We start from the raw sequence: 21,313 nt of genomic DNA, 5'->3' as shown, positions 1-21,313 counted from the left end.
ATTCCGGGATATACTGGGAAAACCAGGGAGCAAGAAAGAGACTGACATCACAAATCTCTCCAGGGTCCAAAATAATCATCCTGTGTAATCCCAGGGATCAGACAAACATGGCGACTTTCTTCTGGAAACAGCGCCCCCTCTGCTTGTAAATCAGGTCAAAGCAGCCGCATTTCTCCTGGACACCCCCTGTAATTCTTGCCTCTCCTTCATGTTCGGATTAGTTTGCCAATGTTTTTGTGAGTTTTATGGACTTGTAACATGTGGAAAAGTTGGGTTCCTTTTTAAAACAACCAAAAGTTGTAAACCTGCTGCCTGGAGAGTCATGTGACCGCTCTCGGGTCTGCTGAATGGATGAAAATGATCACTTACAGATGTTATAGGACCCTGACCAGTGCCATATGTACATTCAACTATCCCACTAATAGGAGGAAACTGAAGCCCCGATTCTTAGAGTTCAAAGAGGTCAAAACCCAAGTGATAATAAACCCAGAGATATGTGCCACATGTACAGCATCCGGATATAGTGCGCCGAGTCACCTCTGCTGAGTCACCGAGCGACTGACACTGGTCAGATAACACAAACTGATCCTGAGCTACATCCTGTATTATACTCCAGAGCTGCACTCACTATTCTGCTGCTGGTGCAGTCACTGTGTACATACATGACATTACTTATCCTGTACTGATCCTGAGTTACATCCTGTGTTATACTCCAGAGCTGCACTCACTATTCTGCTGCTGGTGCAGTCACTGTGTACATACATGACATTACTTATCCTGTACTGATCCTGAGTTACATCCTGTATTATACTCCAGAGCTGCACTCACTATTCTGCTGCTGGTGCAGTCACTGTGTACATACATGACATTACTTATCCTGTACTGATCCTGAGTTACATCCTGTATTATACCCCAGAGCTGCACTCACAATTCTGCTGCTGGTGCAGTCACTGTGTACATACATGACATTACTTATCAGTAGAGGCTTCTCTCTAGGTGCCTCCATATTGCATGGACACAGAGAGTCGTTTTTCTGGTTCTACACTTGGCCTTTCACTTAACAAGTTTGTGTAAACCAATGTATAGTATTTGTGCCCAGGGATGTGTTTCTTGAGCTGTATCTAGAGATGTCACAAGACAAAGATGCTTAAATGTTTCCTCATTTGATTTAACCATTTTCTAACAAAATATGGCAGTATTATAGTAGTTATATTCTTGTACATAGGGGGCAGTATTATAGTAGTTATATTCTTGTACATAGGGGGCAGTATTATAGTAGTTATATTCCTGTACATAGGGGGCAGTATTATAGTAGTTATATTCTTGTACATAGGAGGCAGTATTATAGTAGTTATATTCCTGTACATAGGGGGCAGTATTATAGTAGTTATATTCTTGTACATAGGGGGCAGTATTATAGTAGTTATATTCTTGTACATAGGGGGCAGTATTATAGTAGTTATATTCTTGTACATAGGGGGCAGTATTATAGTAGTTATATTCTTGTACATAGGGGGCAGTATTATAGTAGTTATATTCTTGTACATAGGGGGCAGTATTATAGTAGTTATATTCCTGTACATAGGGGGCAGTATTATAGTAGTTATATTCATGTACATAGGGGGCAGTATTATAGTAGTTATATTCTTGTACATAGGGGGCAGTATTATAGTAGTTATATTCTTGTACATAGGGGGCAGTATTATAGTAGTTATATTCCTGTACATAGGTGGCAGTATTATAGTAGTTATATTCTTGTACATAGGGGGCAGTATTATAGTAGTTATATTCTTGTACATAGGGGGCAGTATTATAGTAGTTATATTCTTGTACATAGGGGGCAGTATTATAGTAGTTATATTCTTCTACATAGGGGCAGTATTATAGTAGTTATATTCTTCTACATAGGGGCAGTATTATAGTAGTTATATTCTTGTACATAGGGGGCAGTATTATAGTAGTTATATTCCTGTACATAGGGGGCAGTATTATAGTAGTTATATTCTTCTACATAGGGGCAGTATTATAGTAGTTATATTCTTGTACATAGGGGGCAGTATTATAGTAGTTATATTCCTGTACATAGGGGGCAGTATTATAGTAGTTATATTCTTCTACATAGGGGCAGTATTATAGTAGTTATATTCTTGTACATAGGGGGCAGTATTATAGTAGTTATATTCCTGTACATAGGTGGCAGTATTATAGTAGTTATATTCTTGTACATAGGGGGCAGTATTATAGTAGTTATATTCTTGTACATAGGGGGCAGTATTATAGTAGTTATATTCTTGTACATAGGGGGCAGTATTATAGTAGTTATATTCTTCTACATAGGGGCAGTATTATAGTAGTTATATTCTTCTACATAGGGGCAGTATTATAGTAGTTATATTCTTGTACATAGGGGGCAGTATTATAGTAGTTATATTCCTGTACATAGGGGGCAGTATTATAGTAGTTATATTCTTCTACATAGGGGCAGTATTATAGTAGTTATATTCTTGTACATAGGGGGCAGTATTATAGTAGTTATATTCCTGTACATAGGGGGCAGTATTATAGTAGTTATATTCTTCTACATAGGGGCAGTATTATAGTAGTTATATTCTTGTACATAGGGGGCAGTATTATAGTAGTTATATTCCTGTACATAGGTGGCAGTATTATAGTAGTTATATTCTTGTACATAGGGGGCAGTATTATAGTAGTTATATTCTTGTACATAGGGGCAGTATTATAGTAGTTATATTCTTGTACATAGGGGGCAGTATTATAGTAGTTATATTCTTCTACATAGGGGCAGTATTATAGTAGTTATATTCTTGTACATAGGGGGCAGTATTATAGTAGTTATATTCCTGTACATAGGGGACAGTATTATAGTAGTTATATTCTTGTACATAGGGGGCAGTATTATAGTAGTTATATTCTTGTACATAGGGGGCAGTATTATAGTAGTTATATGCTTGTACATAGGAGGCAGTATTATAGTAGTTATATTCTTGTACATAGGAGGCAGTATTATAGTAGTTATATTCTTCTACATAGGGGCAGTATTATAGTAGTTATATTCTTGTACATAGGGGGCAGTATTATAGTAGTTATATTCCTGTACATAGGGGCAGTATTTTAGTAGTTAGGGGGCAGTATTATAGTAGTTATATTCTTGTACATAGGGGGCAGTATTATAGTAGTTATATTCTTGTACATAGGGGGCAGTATTATAGTAGTTATATTCTTGTACATAGGGGGCAGTATTATAGTAGTTATATTCTTGTACAGAGGGGGCAGTATTATAGTAGTTATTTTCTTGAACAGAGGGGGCAGTATTATAGTAGTTATTTTCTTGTACATAGGGGCAGTATTATAGTAGTTATATTCTTGTACATAGGGGCAGTATTATAGTAGTTATATTCCTGTACATAGTGGGCAGTATTATAGTAGTTATATTCTTGTACATAGGGGGCAGTATTATAGTAGTTATATTCTTGTACATAGGGGGCAGTATTATGGTAGTTATATTTCTGTACATAGGGGCAGTATTATAGTAGTTATATTCTTGTACATAGGGGGCAGTATTATAGTAGCTATATTCTTGTACATAGGGGGCAGTATTATAGTAGTTATATCCCTGTACATAGGGGGCAGTATTATAGTAGTTATATTCCTGTACATAGGGGGCAGTATTATAGTAGTTATATTCCTGTACATAGGGGGCAGTATTATAGTAGTTATATTCTTGTACATAGGAGGCAGTATTATAGTAGCTATATTCTTGTACATAGGGGGCAGTATTATAGTAGTTATATTCTTGTACATAGGGGGCAGTATTATAGTAGTTATATTCTTGTACATAGGGGGCAGTATTATAGTAGTTATATTCCTGTACATAGGGGGCAGTATTATAGTAGTTATATTCTTGTACATAGGGGGAAGTATTATAGTAGTTATATTCTTGTACATAGGAGGCAGGATTATAGTAGTTATATTCCTGTACATAGGGGGCAGTATTATAGTAGTTATATTCCTGTACATAGGGGGCAGTATTATAGTAGTTATATTTCCTGTACATAGGGGGCAGTATTATAGTAGTTATATTCTTGTACATAGGGGGCAGTATTATAGTAGGTATATTCCTGTACATAGCGGGCAGTATTATAGTAGTTATATTCTTGTACATAGGGGGCAGTATTATAGTAGTTATATTCTTGTACAGAGGGGACAGTATTATAGCAGTTATATTCTTCTACATAGGGGGCAGTATTATAGTAGTTATATTCCTGTACATAGGGGGCAGTATTATAGTAGTTATATTCCTGTACATAGGGAGCAGTATTATAGTAGTTATATTCTTGTACATAGGGAGCAGTATTATAGTAGTTATTTTTCTGTACATAGGGGGCAGTATTATAGTAGTTATATCCCTGTACATAGGGGGCAGTATTATAGTAGTTATATTCTTGTACATAGAGGGCAGTATTATAGTAGTTATATTCCTGTACATAGGGGCAGTATTATAGTAGTTATATTCCTGTACATAGGGGGCAGTATTATAGTAGTTATATTCCTGTACATAGGGGGCAGTATTATAGTAGTTATATTCCTGTACATAGGTGGCATTATTATAGTAGTTATATTCCTGTACATAGGGGGCAGTATTATAGTAGTTATATTCTTGTACATAGGGGGCAGTATTATAGTAGTTATATTCTTGTACATAGGGGGCAGTATTATAGTAGTTATATTCCTGTACATAGGGGCAGTATTATAGTAGTTATATTCTTGTACATAGGGGGCAGTATTATAGTAGTTATATTCTTGTACATAGGGGCAGTATTTTAGTAGTTATATTCTTGTACATAGGGGCAGTATTATAGTAGTTATATTCCTGTACATAGGGGGCAGTATTATAGTAGTTATATTCCTGTACATAGGGGGGCAGTATTATAGTAGTTATATTCTTGTACATAGGGGGCAGTATTATAGTAGTTATATTCCTGTACATAGGGGGCAGTATTATAGTAGTTATATTCCTGTACATAGGGGGGCAGTATTATAGTAGTTATATTCTTGTACATAGGGGGCAGTATTATAGTAGTTATATTCCTGTACATAGGGGGCAGTATTATAGTAGTTATATTCTTGTACATAGGGGCCGGTATCTTTGTAATTTATTCTCATATAGTATCAGTTGTATTGCCCTATAACCGTTACTCTTTTTGTGTCAGTCCTGATCCGTTTGGTATTTCATGGACTTGATCCAGTATATTGAGTCCAGGTTCTTCTACTTTGCTCTCACATTCAGGATCTTTATCTCGGTTCTTATAAACTAGTGACAATACGAGTGACGACGTGTGATAAGAATCTCTGGCCGGTGGTTGGTTTCTCCCCGGGATCGCAGGTCACAGATATTGCTGTGTTCTCTCCAGTCTTTCCCTGTGACGTCTCCTTGCTGCACAGGACGCTGGATTTCTCTTCTTCTACTTCTTCATTTTCTCAGTAAAAGCTCCTCATTCCTGTAAGTTGTGGAGATCGGCGCTGATACAGAAGGCGTGGAGCGAGCGCTGAGTTACGTGACCTGTCCTGGAGGTTGTACTGGAGAGATATGCAGCCTATGTATAGATCTGGCCCTCCGCACATGTACATTATCACTGATAACCACGCGCCTCATTGTTAGAGCTATTATAGCCCAGGGACCTGTCCTCCTCGCAGCTGGTTCCTCAAGTTTTTCTCATTTTTTGACTTTCATGACATTTGTATTACAAAACCGCAGGAGAGAACAACATGAGGATCTGCAGTCCCTATTTTTGACTCATCTTAAGAGGAAATTCTAAGATTTTTCAGAGAAGTTTTATGCCATCTTCACCCCCCTCCAGTCTTCTGGAAGAGTTTCCCCAATCCTGGATCATGAAGATCGTCCCGGCTGAAGCTTCGACTCCTGGACTCTGATCTTCAATCAGTCATTTAACACCTTCTCTACTGATTATGGGTTAAGAGACTTCTAGACACATGGACAAGCTGAAAAAAGTTGTCTCTGTCCAAAACCGTTCAGAATCTTTCCCTTTTGAGGTCCATGGATGCAAGTCTTCACCGAATCTTCGGAAAACCTTGTTGGCTTCTCGATTTTATACAAATTTGGTCACCTCTACCTTAAAGCAAAGAAATGGTGGTCACACACTTAGAATTGGAGTTCTGCTATCACGGGAAGAAGCTGCGGGGGTTCAGGTGCAAGTTATCGAGGTCTCCACATGGCTTCTTCCAGGAGACGGTCTTCTCCATTGCTGCGCAGGTGCTCTTGCCCTTCCTTATGGCGGGGCTGGGCATGGTGGCAGCCGGACTACTCATGGACATCTTCCAAGTATGTACCACCATAAGCGCCATAGTTTTCTTCTATTGAGAGCTCTTCCTCCTAATATTGTCCCCCGTACTGTGATTTATTAACTTGGCCGCTCCTCTATTTTATGACATGACATGAAGTTCTGGGAATAACTGAATTACCGCACCGCAGATAAACTGTATCTATAGTGAGTTATAGACCCAATATCTGAGGGTTCTTATCATTATTGCCCCCCATTTAGAGCTGGCCGTCTCCCAGGGTTCCCGCACTATCACACGGGTCATACATTGATGGGTCGGGGTCGATCTTCTTGTAATGACTTTTGTTCCGCTGACCTGAAATCACACTGAGCTCGGCTTACAATCTGGTTTTGCAATGACACATCCTCCTCACCTGTCTGGTTGCATAACTAGGTTTAACCATTCAGGTTTGCTGTGTACAACTTTAAGGACCCAGATTTCCGGAACGTCAAAATAACGTTTATTTCACATGTGCCATATCTGTGTCCGTTGTAGTTATGACACCACTTAGGCTGGATCCGTCTTATGATGGACACGGACAACATCTGATGGACCCCATAATCTTGGAATGGAGTTCATTGGGTTCTACCATGGGGTCTTTTACCTGGAGAGGGAAGGTTATGAAATGGAGTTTTATACAACTAGGGGACTATCTACTGAGGAGGATATAATATAATGGGTAAGACGAGTCTCGGAATCAGAAGATTGTATCACTTCTACTTATTGGGGGTCATTTACTAAGGGCCCGATTCGCGGTTTCCCGACGTGTTACCCGAATATTTCCGATTTGCGCCGATTTCCCCTGAATTGCCCCGGGATTTTGCCGCACGCGATAGGATTGTGGCGTGGCCGAACTCGGGGGGCGGGGCCGAACGAAAACCCGACGGATTCGGAAAAACCGCCGCATTTAAAACAAAAAATCTGTCGCGGAGCTTGCACTTACCTTCACTCAGCCCCGCCCGGTGAACTCCAGCGTTCCGATGCTTTTCAGCGCAGCAGCGCCACCTGGTGGACGGCGGAGGAACTACCTTAATGAATCCCGGCCGGACCCGAATCCAGCGCAGAGAACGCGCCGCTGGATCGCGATTGGGCTGGGTAAGTAAATCTGCCCCATTAATTGTGCTAAGCATCACGGTCTTGAAGTTTCTGAACCAACATATATTCATACCTAGAATTGTTATTTATAAGTATAAGTCCCCACAGTATTCATGGGGCCCCACAAGCCATAATAATAAGCCATCATCCTCTTCTCTAGACCTTCCCGGAGATGTCCCTCACCTTCTTCTTCTATCTTCTCTCTTCTAGCACTGGGATGTCTTCAGGACCATCACCGAGGTCTTCATCCTGGTCCCAGCCTTGGTGGGTCTCAAGGGAAACCTGGAGATGACTCTGGCCTCTCGCCTCTCCACTGCTGTAAGTTTTCGTAGAAGTTTCTTGATGGCGTCATCCCATTTGGTGTCTTGTTTCCTCACTCACTTCATCCTGTCCACAGGCCAACACCGGACAGCTGGACGACCCCAGCGAGCGATGGAAGATGGCTATTAGTAACTTGGCTTTAATCCAGGTCAGTTGATTTTAATATTTACTGTCATGGGTAAAATATTGGTTTAATGATTACGTTAGTTAAAGGGAATGTGTTATGTTACAAATTCAGTCAGGTGGGAGTATGTTATAGAGCAGGAGGAGCTTGAGTAAATTGATTTATTGATTTATATTTAGGCTTTGGAGTCCAGTGGGTTGTCCTATTCATTGTTTGCCAGCTGTCAATCACTGAGTAGGACCTCCCACTTGACCCCTTTTCTTACAGTGTCTGTTTTATTATACCAGACGATGTGTGGGCTATCGCATAGCAACAGTTTCCTAAGTACATTAGTAACAACCATAGATCTATATAGCGCTGTGTACTCCTAAAGACCCCTATGGAAGATGTATGGCTGTTAGTTGGCCATTATTCCTCCTAGTTATTGCTGTGGGCTGGAGTTTTCTCATTGCCTGTAGAGATAAGTGGATGGATATAGTGATGAATCTGTGGGGCCTTGGACTCATTGCCTGTAACATGCTGCATGCTGCAGGGCATTGCACAGTCTGTCGCCTCTCCTGGGCCTTGGCTTATATCTCCTGTGTTCCAGGTCCAGGCCACTGTCGTCGGTCTGTTGGCCGCTGTTGCTGCTGTCATCTTGGGCGCTTTATCTAAAGGTTACGTGGATTTGGACCAGGCCGCTGTCCTCTGTGCCAGCAGTGTGACCACCGCTTTCATCGCCGCCTTGTCCTTGGGTAAGACCCTCATCTCCGCAGTCCTGATTACTGTGGGCTTCACACTCTTAATACTTTTGCTCCGATTTTTTGTCCATTAGGTCTGGTGATGATCGGGGTCATTATTGCATCCAGGAAGATGGGAATTAACCCTGACAATGTGGCAACTCCCATCGCTGCCAGTCTGGGGGACCTCATCACCCTGTCGCTACTGGCAGGGATCAGCAGCTCCTTGTACAGTTACATAGGTAAGAGACCAGTGGAGTATTGACCAGTGATGGATGGAGCCATGTATGAATGGATAAAGTGATAGATGGAGCCATGTATGAATGGATGAAGTGATGGATGGAGCCATGTATGAATGGATGAAGTGATTGATGAAGCCATGTATGAATGGATAAAGTGATAGATGGAGCCATGTATGAATGGATGAAGTGATGGATGGAGCCATGTATGAATGGATGAAGTGATGGATGGAGCCATGTATGAATGGATGAAGTGATGGATGGAGCCATGTTTGAACGGCTAAAGTGATTGATGAAGCCATGCATGAATGGATAAAGTGATAGATGGAGCCATGTATGAATGGATGAAGTGATGGATGGAGCCATGTATGAATGGATTAATTGAATAATGGAGCCATGTATGAATGGATGAAGTGATGGATGGAGCCATGTATGAATGGATTAATTGAATAATGGAGCCATGTATGAATGGATGAAGTGATGGATGGAGCCATGTATGAATGGATGAAGTGATGTATGGAGCCATGTATGAATGGATGAAGTGATGTATGGAGCCATATATGAATGGATGAAGTGATGGATGGAGCCATGTATGAATGGATGAAGTGATGGATGGAGCCATGTATGAATGGATGAAGTGATGGATGGAGCCATGTATGAATGGATGAAGTGATGGATGGAGCCATGGATGAATGGATGAAGTGATGGATGGAGCCATGTATGAATGGATAAAGTGATGGATGGAGCCATGGATGAATGGATGAAGTGATGGATGGAGCCATGGATGAATGGATGAAGTGATGGATGGAGCCAAGGATGAATGGATGAAGTGATGGATGGAGCCATGTATGAATGGATGAATTGATGGATGGAGCCATGTATGAATGGATGAAGTGATGGATGGAGCCATGGATGAATGGATGAAGTGATGGATGGAGCCATGGATGAATGGATGAAGTGATGGATGGAGCCATGTATGAATGGATGAATTGATGGATGGAGCCATGTATGAATGGATGAAGTGATGGATGGAGCCATGTATGAACGGATGAAAAGGTGGAGAAATAAATGGATGCATGAAGTGATGGATTCCACGAGTCTGTAGATGAATAAATGAATCAAGGGATTGGGGAACTGTATGCAGTGATGGATGGAGCAATATATGGATGAAGAATGAAGGGAATGATGGAGGAATGAAACAATGGATGGATTAATAGATTGAATGAAGCGATGGCAAGAACAGTGCATGGAGTAATGGAGCCGTCAATGGATGAATAGAGCAATATATGATTGGATGGAGCAAGACGCCAAGAGAGGTGGATGGATTTTGTGATGGTGCGATAGATACACGGAGCATTAGATGGAACAATAGATGTATAAAGCAATGAAGGATGAGCGATGCAGTGGGTGAATTTATGTAGAGATGGATGAATACATGGAGTGATAGAGAAGCTATGAGTGAAAAGATAGAATATTAATAGAACAGGAGCTTTAGATCAAAATTGGAGAAAGGGCTGGATAGATAAAGTGATGGATACATAGATGATCTCTGTGGCTATTGATGGATGGAGTGATGGGGCTTATTCTCGCAGTCTATCTGTAGTCTCTTTCCTCCATGTAGACATCCAGTACCTCTCTCCCCTCATCTGTGCTGTCTTCATCATCATGATCCCGCTGTGGGTGGCCATTGCTAAGCAGAGTCCGTCCATCGCTGAAGTCCTGAAGTCCGGTTGGCAGCCGGTTATTGTGGCCATGTCTATCAGCAGGTAATGGAAAATGGTGGGGAAGACGTCATTGTCATCCTGTAGGACCACAAGGAGATGGTGAAAGGGCTACAGGGAGGGGATGCTGACATCTTCTTATAGCCGTGCCCATAGGTGCAGGGAGAGGCTCCAAAATAGCCGGAGCCAAGAGCCTTCCCCATCCTCACTCCGCAGGGTCTGATGGGAAGCGATGGAGTAATATAAGCTGCTGCTATTATCACATTCCCTCCTGCTGGATAGATGTGGGATCTGCTGTGTGTGGAGGGAACGCTGAAGATTTTATTCCTTCTATTGCCAATGATTTTTGTGATATTTTCCAGTATCGGTGGACTCATCTTAGACAAGACGGTCACAGACCCAAAGTTTGAGGGCATGGCGGTATTCACACCTGTCATAAACGGTAGGCTGATGCCTCATTAGAGATTATATTCATTGTTCAGATACATTTTACATGTTCTTTTTGTATTTGTGTCCCCCAGGAGTGGCCGGGAATCTGGTGGCTATCCAGGCGAGTCGCATCTCCACCTTCCTGCACTTCTGGAGCATGCCGGGGGTCCTGCCCTACAAGATGAGACAACACTGGCCCAACCCCTGCACCACCTTCTTCTCCTCAGGTATGAGGCTGCTGACCCCAGGGTCAGGGGTTACTAGGAATGTGTATAGCAGCCAGAGTATACGGGATATCACCAGAACACCAAGTATAATAACAATGTATATTAGTCAATCAATATTAGGGCCGTCAATACAATAAAACAACATAAACAATCAAAGTGGAGGTCAGTCCCACTCATTATAATGTCCCCAACCACAGAAAAGTCATAAACAATATAAGGTGGATTAACCCATCAGGACGTTGCATAATGTTAACACTAGGGACCCCTAGGACCCTCACCACAGCACACAACGAACCCCTGAGGAAGCAACAGTGAAACGTATATCAGAGTATTGACATTACACTTATATCATCACTATAATAGGAGGTGGCTCAGTGGTTAGCATTACAGTCTTGCAGCGCTGGGGACCTAAGTTCAAGTCCCAGGATCAACATCTGTAAAGAGTTTGTATGTTCTCCCCGTGTTTGTGTCAGTTTCCCCCGAGTCCTCCGGTTTCCTCCCACACTCCAAAACATACTGGTAGGTGATTAGATTGTGAGCCCCATGGGGACAGGGACTGATCTGTGTAGCGCTGCGTAATCTGTGTGCGCTATATAAATAAAGGAATTATTATTATTATAATGTATAGGACTGACCGCCACCACGTTGATTGTTTTGCGGTTTTGTTGTATTGATTGAATAATTTATATATTTATTATACTTGGTGTTTTGTGACTTGTATATGGATTTCCCGTGTACTATGTTTGGTATAAATTGTTTGGGATTTGAACAATTTGGGCTAAAAGTTTCTAGGTATTAATGACTAGGAATGTGGTCGGAGCGGTTGTCAGTCCCCCTCCCCCTCTCCTCATACACTAGGGGGCAGCCATGAGGTTTCAGTAGATTTTACTCTATTTTCTCCATCTGGTTCTCATTACATTTTCCAGGTGTGAATTCCAAATCTGCTCGGGTGCTCTTCCTGCTGGTGGTCCCGGGACACCTGGTCTTCCTATACACCATCCACCTGCTGCAGGGGGGCCACACCTCGCTCACTACCCTGTTCATCACCTTCTACCTGCTCGCAGCCCTCTTACAGGTAAGGCCGGGGTCATTCATCACGTGCAGAAATGTTTTCAGATTCTCGCTGACATTTTGAACATTTCCGCTTGTTGTCATTGAATAAAAGCCTCAATAGCAATGTTCATCTTTACATGTATAGACTACTAGTATATCCCCTCTGACTCAGGAGACCATCACCCTCGAGCACTCTCACACTGCCCCGAGGTGTCTCGCGCTGCCCCCGAGGTGTCTCGCGCTGCCCCCGAGGTGTCTCGCGCTGCCCCCGAGGTGTCTCGCGCTGCCCCCGAGGTGTCTCGCGCTGCCCCCGAGGTGTCTCGCGCTGCCCCCGAGGTGTCTCGCGCTGCCCCCGAGGTGTCTCGCGCTGCCCCCGAGGTGTCTCGCGCTGCCCCCGAGGTGTCTCGCGCTGCCCCCGAGGTGTCTCGCGCTGCCCCCGAGGTGCTTCTAAGTATTTCAGCACATTCTTATCATTTATTTCTGAGAACATCTGATATGGAAGGCAACAACATAGAAAGTTTAGCCCCAACATCAATTCTGCGGGAGAAAGCCTCAAGAGCAATCTTCTTCTTTAGAGACACACCCCTGGCCTATTCAGAAGAATGTTACTATTGAGGCTTTTAGGCTTCCTCTATATTTTTGCCTTCCATACAAGATGTCCAAGGATCAAAACCCATCACAGATATTAAATAATGCCTGAAATACTTAGAGGCATCTGAGGAGCAGCGACCGGGGGCAGGGAGGTGACTTTCTACTTATACAAAAAGAACTGATGCAGGGAGCGTTATCATAGAAGGACTGAAACACTGTAACAAGTCCTGCAGCTGTGCGAGCTTGTGATTAGTTTTAAGAATTTGTGCCTTATATGTCTGATATATATATATATCTATCTATCTTATGTGCCTTACATTGCATGTCTATATGTTATCATATATCTATTATATATCCTGTGCTATACATCTATGTCTATGCCTTATATTACATGTCTATGTGTTATTATATATCATGTACTATGTGTCTGTGTCCCCTCTTCCAGGTTTGCATCTTACTCTACTTTGCTGACCTCATTGTGCGCTTCATGTGGAGGCGCAGCCTGGACCCGGACAACTTCTCCATCCCGTACCTCACGGCCCTGGGCGACCTCCTGGGCACCGGATTCCTGGCCATCTGCTTCCGGATTGTCTGGCTCCTCACTGGCACAGACCCGGAGCTGGGGGACTGACTGGACTGAGGACTCATTGTTATTTTTTTTGAATGTTTTTTTTTGTTTTCTTTGCTACTTAACTTGGAAGGAACAATAGACGCGAGGACGGTGGAGCCGCAGGTGTAGAAGATATCCACATCTGTTATTTATAGAGACGCCAATTGTTTACAATAAAAGATATTGTTCTGATCGAGTCTGAGAAATCAGGGGGAGGCCACTCCCTGATCCAAAATTGGGGTCACCTTCAAAGAGTTCATTACACAGTGCACCCCCTGATGGCCCCAACCTGGATCTATAATGCAGTGTCTGTGATGGGGCCCCCACCTTGTGCCATATGGATGGACTTCAGGCTCTCTCAGGTTTAGGACCCACCCCTTTAAGACAGGGTGGTCACGAGATGGTGGTCACATACTGCGAACACTACTACATACTGTGACTTCTAATATTGTGTCACACCACACTGCTAAAAGCACCCAGAATAAATGGGAATAGTAGCTATGTTCATCCTGCGCCTCCTGGTTCATGAATAAAGTGTAAGAAGTAAAGTAAGGACTGACACACAGGCAGAATAGCCGGACAGAGCACGAGCCGGATAACACTGCACACGGAGAGCTCATTCCGCATCTGTAGGACAATGAGCTCCGGTATTTTTTTTGTTACTAATTTTATTTTGGGATTTTCAAAAATACAGAAAACACCGGAAAAGACGGACAGAAAGGACGATCCCGAGACCAAAAATATTCTATTTACAGATTTTCATTCAATCCCCATAAAGGTCATTACTCAGCTTATCCATAGCCCAGAATGTCAGATCTGTATCCGGGAAAGCTGGGTGAGGAGCAGCATAGACTCCACTACTTCCCCCGTAGAAGTTATCACTCGGCTTATCTATAGCCCTGAATGTCAGATCTCTATCCGGGAAAGCTGGGTGAGGAGCAGCATTGACTCCACTACAACCTTCATAGAGGCCATTACTCAGCTTTCCCATAGCCCTGAATGGCCAATGTGCCCTGCTGTGCAGGAGATGCATCCATTGTCCGGGAAAGTTGGGTAAGAGATGTTATACTGCCAAGTTACTTCCTTCAATTATGGGGGGGGGGGTGTGTATTTAAAGGGGAAGTGAGTATTTCTAGTACTCGATAGTGACAGCCTTTGTCTTAAGATATTCGTTCAGCGCTTCTTCGCCTGTAAAAAAGAGAATTTGACATGTTATTAGGATGCAGTACCTCCTAAGGCCAGGTGGGGGCAGAGTTCTCAATATAACATCCACATAAAAACTCCAGCAAACTCTTAAAGGGCTGTGTCAGCAGGTGTGACCATACAGACGGCATCCAGCGTTAGGTATTGTCCCTGGAGAGATGTGTAATCAGACCTTTGTGTATGGTGTTAGTAGCAGCAGGACTGTGATATATAGATTTATATTCCAGGATTGTACTTGGGGAGTGTCCTCACACGGCTGTGCTCTTAGCTCTGTGTGTGAAGCCGTTTTACAGCCCCAATCTCTGCTCTGGTTGATTGCTCAGAGACTGCTACAGCTTTTACCTAGCTTTGTTATTCATTGCACAGCACTAAGTGCACAGCAGTGTGAGGACTCGCCCAAGATTTCCATGATCCTGATCATAGATAAGTCATTACCTAAATCTTTTCCAAACCCGGACTGCTTGAAGCCCCCGAATGGTGCCGCCACGTCGGTCTTGTTGTAGGTGTTTATGAAGACGGTCCCGGCCTGGAGCTTCTCGCTGACGTACAGCGCCTTACCGATGTCCCTGGTGAAGACTCCCGAGGCCAGGCCAAACTCTGTGTCATTCGCTCTCTTCAGGACGCCATCAACATCACTGCAGCACAGAGGGGCAATAAATCAACACAACTGCCACACGAGACAGCGAATACAGCAGCGCCCCCTAATGGGAGGAAAAGGGTACTGCAGTAGCGGACACATTGCCATAAACTTCTAGGAGTGGGATGTATTTGCACTATAAAAGTTTGTACAGAATAAGAAAGAAATGGCTGCTTTCCCAGGGACAGAAAGGTCTGGAGGAGGAGGACAGAGGAGTCTACAGGGGGACAGTGTAGCCTAAAAGGGAAAGAGGGGCTTGGAGCAGTTTGCAGCCCTCCCCATTCACAACATGCAGCATGTACACTGACACTGAGTGTGCATGTATACTGGGAGGTGCAGGGAGTCACTGCTTACATTGACAGCGTTGCTTCCATTATTCTAGATACCCTGGTTGTACATCAGGGGGCGCTATTATCTAGTATATCATGGTACATCACCTATCAATAACTCCCTACCCATCTGTGAACTTGGAGATGATCATGACAGGGCCGAACGACTCCTCTTTGGCGATGAACATGTGATCTGTTACCTCTGTGAATATGGTCGGCTGGAAGAAGAAGCCTGTGGATATAAAATGATGGGATATAACACGGGTCTCCCGTCCTGTGGTGCCCTCAGCTCCTCCATTATGGTGGGGCACAGTACGGGGGGAGTCTGCTGGAGCAGATGTTATTGCTCCTCTGCTCTATCATTGTATATTCCCGCCACGTTGTGTCCTCAGCTGCTCCGCGCCTCTTTCCTTCCTGTATTAATGCTGCACATGGAGCCCCTGGCAGGACCCCCGCCACCTGCTGCACAGATACCGCTGAGTCATGTATGGGCATAGTACTGAAGCACTACAAGTATCAGCATGCCCTATGAATCCGAGGGTGGCAGGGCATGCTGGGACCATATCAGAGCTCACCTGGTCTGGGGACCTGCTTGCCCCCGTACACCAGGGTTGCCCCCTCCTTCACCCCAGTTTGGCAGTACTCGATGAGTTTATCCAGATGAGCCTTGTGGTTCTGGGGTCCATGGTCTGTGGACCTGTCCAGGGGGTCCCCAATCTTCATCTTTTTAACTTCTTCCACCTGGAAAGTGAGAGTTATGCTCAGGGAGTGGACATGTCCGTGTCGGTAGGTCTTACAGATTATAAGTGCACTCACCACTCTCTTCACAAACTCATCATGGACAGACTCCTCCAGGAAGAGGCGCCCGGCAGCGATGCAGTTCTCACCTTTGTTAAAGAAGACGGCGCTCATCCCCTGCAAGGACGGAGACATTCACTACAAGATTATCTGCGGTATTATATGGAGACATAGGGGCACATTTACTAAGAGCAGAGTGCACTAGGTGCAGAGTCCTGTGTAGTGTGCAGGGGGCGCCAGATTATGGATTTTTGGCGCACATTCTTCATGATCTTCAATCTGGTGCCCCCTGCACTGCCCCGACAGAGGGCACCACTTTTTTTTGTTGCATCTTTAACATGGGGCGTGCGACACACTTCTGTTGGACTTTGAATGATATATCTGGTGCACGGACCAACTGAGCACCGGAGCGCTCCCCTAATGTGTGTTGCATGAAGAATAGTGCAAAAGGATTGTGTCCAGACACTTTTTAAATATCTGTGAAAGCAGTTTGCACTAGAAAGAACATGCAAAGTTCCACAGAAAACGGGTGCAAGGTCCTAAATGTGCCCCTATATGTCCTGCATAAAACACATCCTTATCCAATATACAGGGGGTCATTTACGAAGGGACGGAATCGCTTTTTTACGGCGATTTACCTGAATTTTTCCGGTTTGCGCCGATTTTTCCTGAATTGCTGTACAAAAACCCGAGATTCGAAAAAAACACCGCTTTTAAAAAAAAAGTGTTGCTGGACACGCGCTTACCTGCACCCGGCCCGGCTTTGTGAAGTTCAGTGCACTCCGATTAACTTCAGCGCAGCAGCGACACCTGGTGGACATCGGAGGAACTGCCTTAGTGAATCCCGGCCGGACCCGAATCCTCCACACAGAACGCGCCGCTGGATCGCGAATGGACCGGGTAAGTAAATCTGCCCCATTGTCTACAAGAGTGGACCTGAGCGCCGCCTACTGGTGACAAGACCAAATAACCATCAGCTGTAAGATCATTGGACATCATATCCTCCTCACCATCCGCACAGCTTTATCCAGATCACAGTCTTTAAATATGATAAGAGGTGATTTACCCCCAAGCTCCAAGGACACTTTCTTTACATTTAGTGCACAACTAAAAGAGAAGAAAAAATATTAACAATTTCACAAATAAATAAAATACATAATATAACTACTATAATACTGCCCCCTATGTACAGGAATATAACTACTATAATACTGCCCCCTATGTACAGGAATATAACTACTATAATACTGCCCCCTATGTACAGGAATATAACTACTATAATACTGCCCACTATGTACAAGAATATAACTACTATAATACTGCCCCCTATGTACAGGAATACAACTACTATAATACTGCCCACTATGTACAAGAATATAACTACTATAATACTGCCCCCTATGTACAAGAATATAACTACTATAATACTTCCCCTATGTACAAGAATATAACTACTATAATACTGCCCCCTATGTACAGGAATATAACTACTATAATACTGCCCCCTATGTACAAGAATATAACTACTATAATACTGCCCCCTATGTACAGGGATATAACTACTATAATACTGCCCCCTATGTACAGGAATATAACTACTATAATACTGCCCCCTATGTACAGGAATATAACTACTATAATACTGCCCCTATGTACAGGAATATAACTACAATATAATACTGCTCCCTATGTACAGGAATATAACTACTATATAATACTGCTCCCTATGTACAGGAATATAACTACTATAATACTGCCCCCTATGTACAAGAATATAACTACTATAATACTGCCCCTTATGTACAGGAATATAACTACTATAATACTGCCCCCTATGTACTAGAATATAACTACTATAATACTGCCCCCTATGTACAAGAAAATAACTACTATAATACTGCCCCCTATGTACAGGAATATAACTACTATAATACTGCCCCCTATGTACAAGAATATAACTACTATAATGCTGCCCCCTATGTACAAGAATATAATTACTATAATACTGCCCCCTATGTACAGGAATATAACTACTATAATACCGGCCCCTATGTACAGGAATATAACTGCTATAATACTGCCCCCTATGTACAGGAATATAACTACTATAATACTGCCCCCTATGTACAGGAATATAACTACTATAATACTGCCCCCTATGTACAGGAATATAACTACTATAATACTGCCCCTATGTACAAGAATATAACTACTATAATACTGCCCACTATGTACAGGAATATAACTACTATAATACTGCCCCCTATGTACAGGGATACAACTACTATAATACTGCCCCCTATGTACAGGAATACAACTACTATAATACTGCCCCCTATGTACAAGAATATAACTACTATAATACTGCCCCCTATGTACAAGAATATAACTACTATAATACTGCCCCCTATGTACAGGAATATAACTACTGTAATACTGCCCTCTATGTACAAGAATATAACTACTATAATACTGCCCCCTATGTACAGGAATATAACTACTATAATACTGCCCCCTATGTACAAGAATATAACTACTATAATGCTGCCCCCTATGTACAAGAATATAATTACTATAATACTGCCCCCTATGTACAGGAATATAACTACTATAATACCGGCCCCTATGTACAGGAATATAACTGCTATAATACTGCCCCCTATGTACAGGAATATAACTACTATAATACTGCCTCCTATGTACAAGAATATAACTACTATAATACTGCCCACTATGTACAGGAATATAACTACTATAATACTGCCCCCTATGTACAGGGATACAACTACTATAATACTGCCCCCTATGTACAGGAATACAACTACTATAATACTGCCCCCTATGTACAAGAATATAACTACTATAATACTGCCCCCTATGTACAAGAATATAACTACTATAATACTGCCCCCTATGTACAGGAATATAACTACTATAATACTGCCCCCTATGTACAGGAATATAACTACTATAATACTGCCCCCTATGTACAAGAATATAACTACTATAATACTGCCCCCTATGTACAGGAATACAACTACTATAATACTGCCCCCTATGTACAGGAATATAACTACTATAATACTGCCCCCTATGTACAAGAATATAACTACTATAATACTGCCCCCTATGTACAGGAATACAACTACTATAATACTGCCCCCTATGTACAGGAATACAACTACTATAATACTGCCCCCTATGTACAGGAATATAACTACTATAATACTGCCCCCTATGTACAAGAATATAACTACTATAATACTGCTACCTATGTACAGGAATATAACTACTATAATACTGCCCCCTATGTACAAGAATATAACTACTATAATACTGCCCCCTATGTACAGGAATATAACTACTATAATACTGCCCCCTATGTACAGGGATATAACTACTATAATACTGCCCCTATGTACAGGAATATAACTACTATAATACTGCCCCCTATGTACAAGAATATAACTACTATAATACTGCCTCCTATGTACAAGAATATAACTACTATAATACTGCCCCTATGTACAGGGATATAACTACTATAATACTGCCCCCTATGTACAGGAATATAACTACTATAATACTGCCCCCTATGTACAGGGATATAACTACTATAATACTGCCCCCTATGTACAGGAATATAACTACTATAATACTGCCCCCTATGTACAAGAATATAACTACTATAATACTGCCCCCTATGTACAGGAATATAACTACTATAATACTGCCCCCTATGTACAAGAATATAACTACTATAATACTGCCCCCTGTGTACAAGAATATAACTACTATAATACTGCCCCCTATGTACAAGAATATAACTACTATAATACTGCCCCCTATGTACAGGAATACAACTACTATAATACTGCCCCCTATGTACAGGAATATAACTACTATAATACTGCCCCCTATGTACAAGAATATAACTACTATAATACTGCCCCCTATGTACAGGAATACAACTACTATAATACTGCCCCCTATGTACAGGAATACAACTACTATAATACTGCCCCCTATGTACAGGAATATAACTACTATAATACTGCCCCCTATGTACAAGAATATAACTACTATAATACTGCTACCTATGTACAGGAATATAACTACTATAATACTGCCCCCTATGTACAAGAATATAACTACTATAATACTGCCCCCTATGTACAGGAATATAACTACTATAATACTGCCCCCTATGTACAGGGATATAACTACTATAATACTGCCCCTATGTACAGGAATATAACTACTATAATACTGCCCCCTATGTACAAGAATATAACTACTATAATACTGCCTCCTATGTACAAGAATATAACTACTATAATACTGCCCCTATGTACAGGGATATAACTACTATAATACTGCCCCCTATGTACAGGAATATAACTACTATAATACTGCCCCCTATGTACAGGGATATAACTACTATAATACTGCCCCCTATGTACAGGAATATAACTACTATAATACTGCCCCCTATGTACAAGAATATAACTACTATAATACTGCCCCCTATGTACAGGAATATAACTACTATAATACTGCCCCCTATGTACAAGAATATAACTACTATAATACTGCCCCCTGTGTACAAGAATATAACTACTATAATACTGCCCCCTATGCACAGGAATATTTGAAGCCTTCCATAACTCACCTTTTCATGATATGTTTTCCTATGGGTGTGGATCCTGTAAATCCTATTTTCCTGACATCAGGATGATCAGACAGACGTTGTCCGATAAGAGATCCTGAGTTACAGATGAACATCAGGAGACAATTCTAATTATAATATTTTATTTCTGTTTTTTTGAAAAGTTGTCATTAGGAAAGTGCTCGTAC

General features: G+C 42.2%; 2 protein-coding genes across 6 annotated transcripts in view; one reads left to right on the top strand and one right to left on the bottom strand.

Moving 5' to 3' along the window:
- Positions 1-13,681, top strand: part of SLC41A3 (solute carrier family 41 member 3) — a 28,428-nt gene extending 14,747 nt beyond the window's left edge. For 3 of the 4 annotated variants that reach the window (XM_072128845.1, XM_072128844.1, XM_072128846.1), the window contains exons 3-11: positions 7,666-7,773; positions 7,853-7,924; positions 8,490-8,634; positions 8,715-8,861; positions 10,480-10,624; positions 10,942-11,021; positions 11,101-11,235; positions 12,162-12,310; positions 13,325-13,681. In XM_072128845.1, the coding sequence (XP_071984946.1) occupies positions 7,666-7,773; positions 7,853-7,924; positions 8,490-8,634; positions 8,715-8,861; positions 10,480-10,624; positions 10,942-11,021; positions 11,101-11,235; positions 12,162-12,310; positions 13,325-13,510 (1,167 nt within the window). In that variant the 3' untranslated portion in view covers positions 13,511-13,681. Of the gene's footprint in view, positions 1-5,599; positions 6,362-7,665; positions 7,774-7,852; positions 7,925-8,489; positions 8,635-8,714; positions 8,862-10,479; positions 10,625-10,941; positions 11,022-11,100; positions 11,236-12,161; positions 12,311-13,324 lie in introns of those variants that run through there. The other variant, XM_072128847.1, reaches the window with a different exon arrangement.
- A 466-nt stretch (positions 13,682-14,147) lies between these two features.
- The window catches only part of ALDH1L1 (aldehyde dehydrogenase 1 family member L1), a 37,506-nt gene continuing 30,340 nt past the window's right edge, over positions 14,148-21,313 (bottom strand). For both annotated transcript variants that reach the window (XM_072128842.1, XM_072128843.1), the window contains 7 exons: positions 21,129-21,222; positions 17,467-17,563; positions 16,475-16,573; positions 16,234-16,399; positions 15,785-15,890; positions 15,128-15,327; positions 14,148-14,677 (listed from right to left, as the gene is read on the bottom strand). In XM_072128842.1, coding sequence (XP_071984943.1) covers positions 14,622-14,677; positions 15,128-15,327; positions 15,785-15,890; positions 16,234-16,399; positions 16,475-16,573; positions 17,467-17,563; positions 21,129-21,222 — 818 coding nt within the window. In that variant the 3' untranslated portion in view covers positions 14,148-14,621. The remainder of the gene's footprint in view (positions 14,678-15,127; positions 15,328-15,784; positions 15,891-16,233; positions 16,400-16,474; positions 16,574-17,466; positions 17,564-21,128; positions 21,223-21,313) is intronic.

This window comes from Engystomops pustulosus, chromosome 10, assembly GCF_040894005.1.
Source record: "Engystomops pustulosus chromosome 10, aEngPut4.maternal, whole genome shotgun sequence".
NCBI lineage: Eukaryota > Metazoa > Chordata > Amphibia > Anura > Leptodactylidae > Engystomops > Engystomops pustulosus.
The sequence above is the reverse complement of the archived record's forward strand: the minus strand, read 5'-3'. Positions and strand labels throughout refer to the sequence as shown.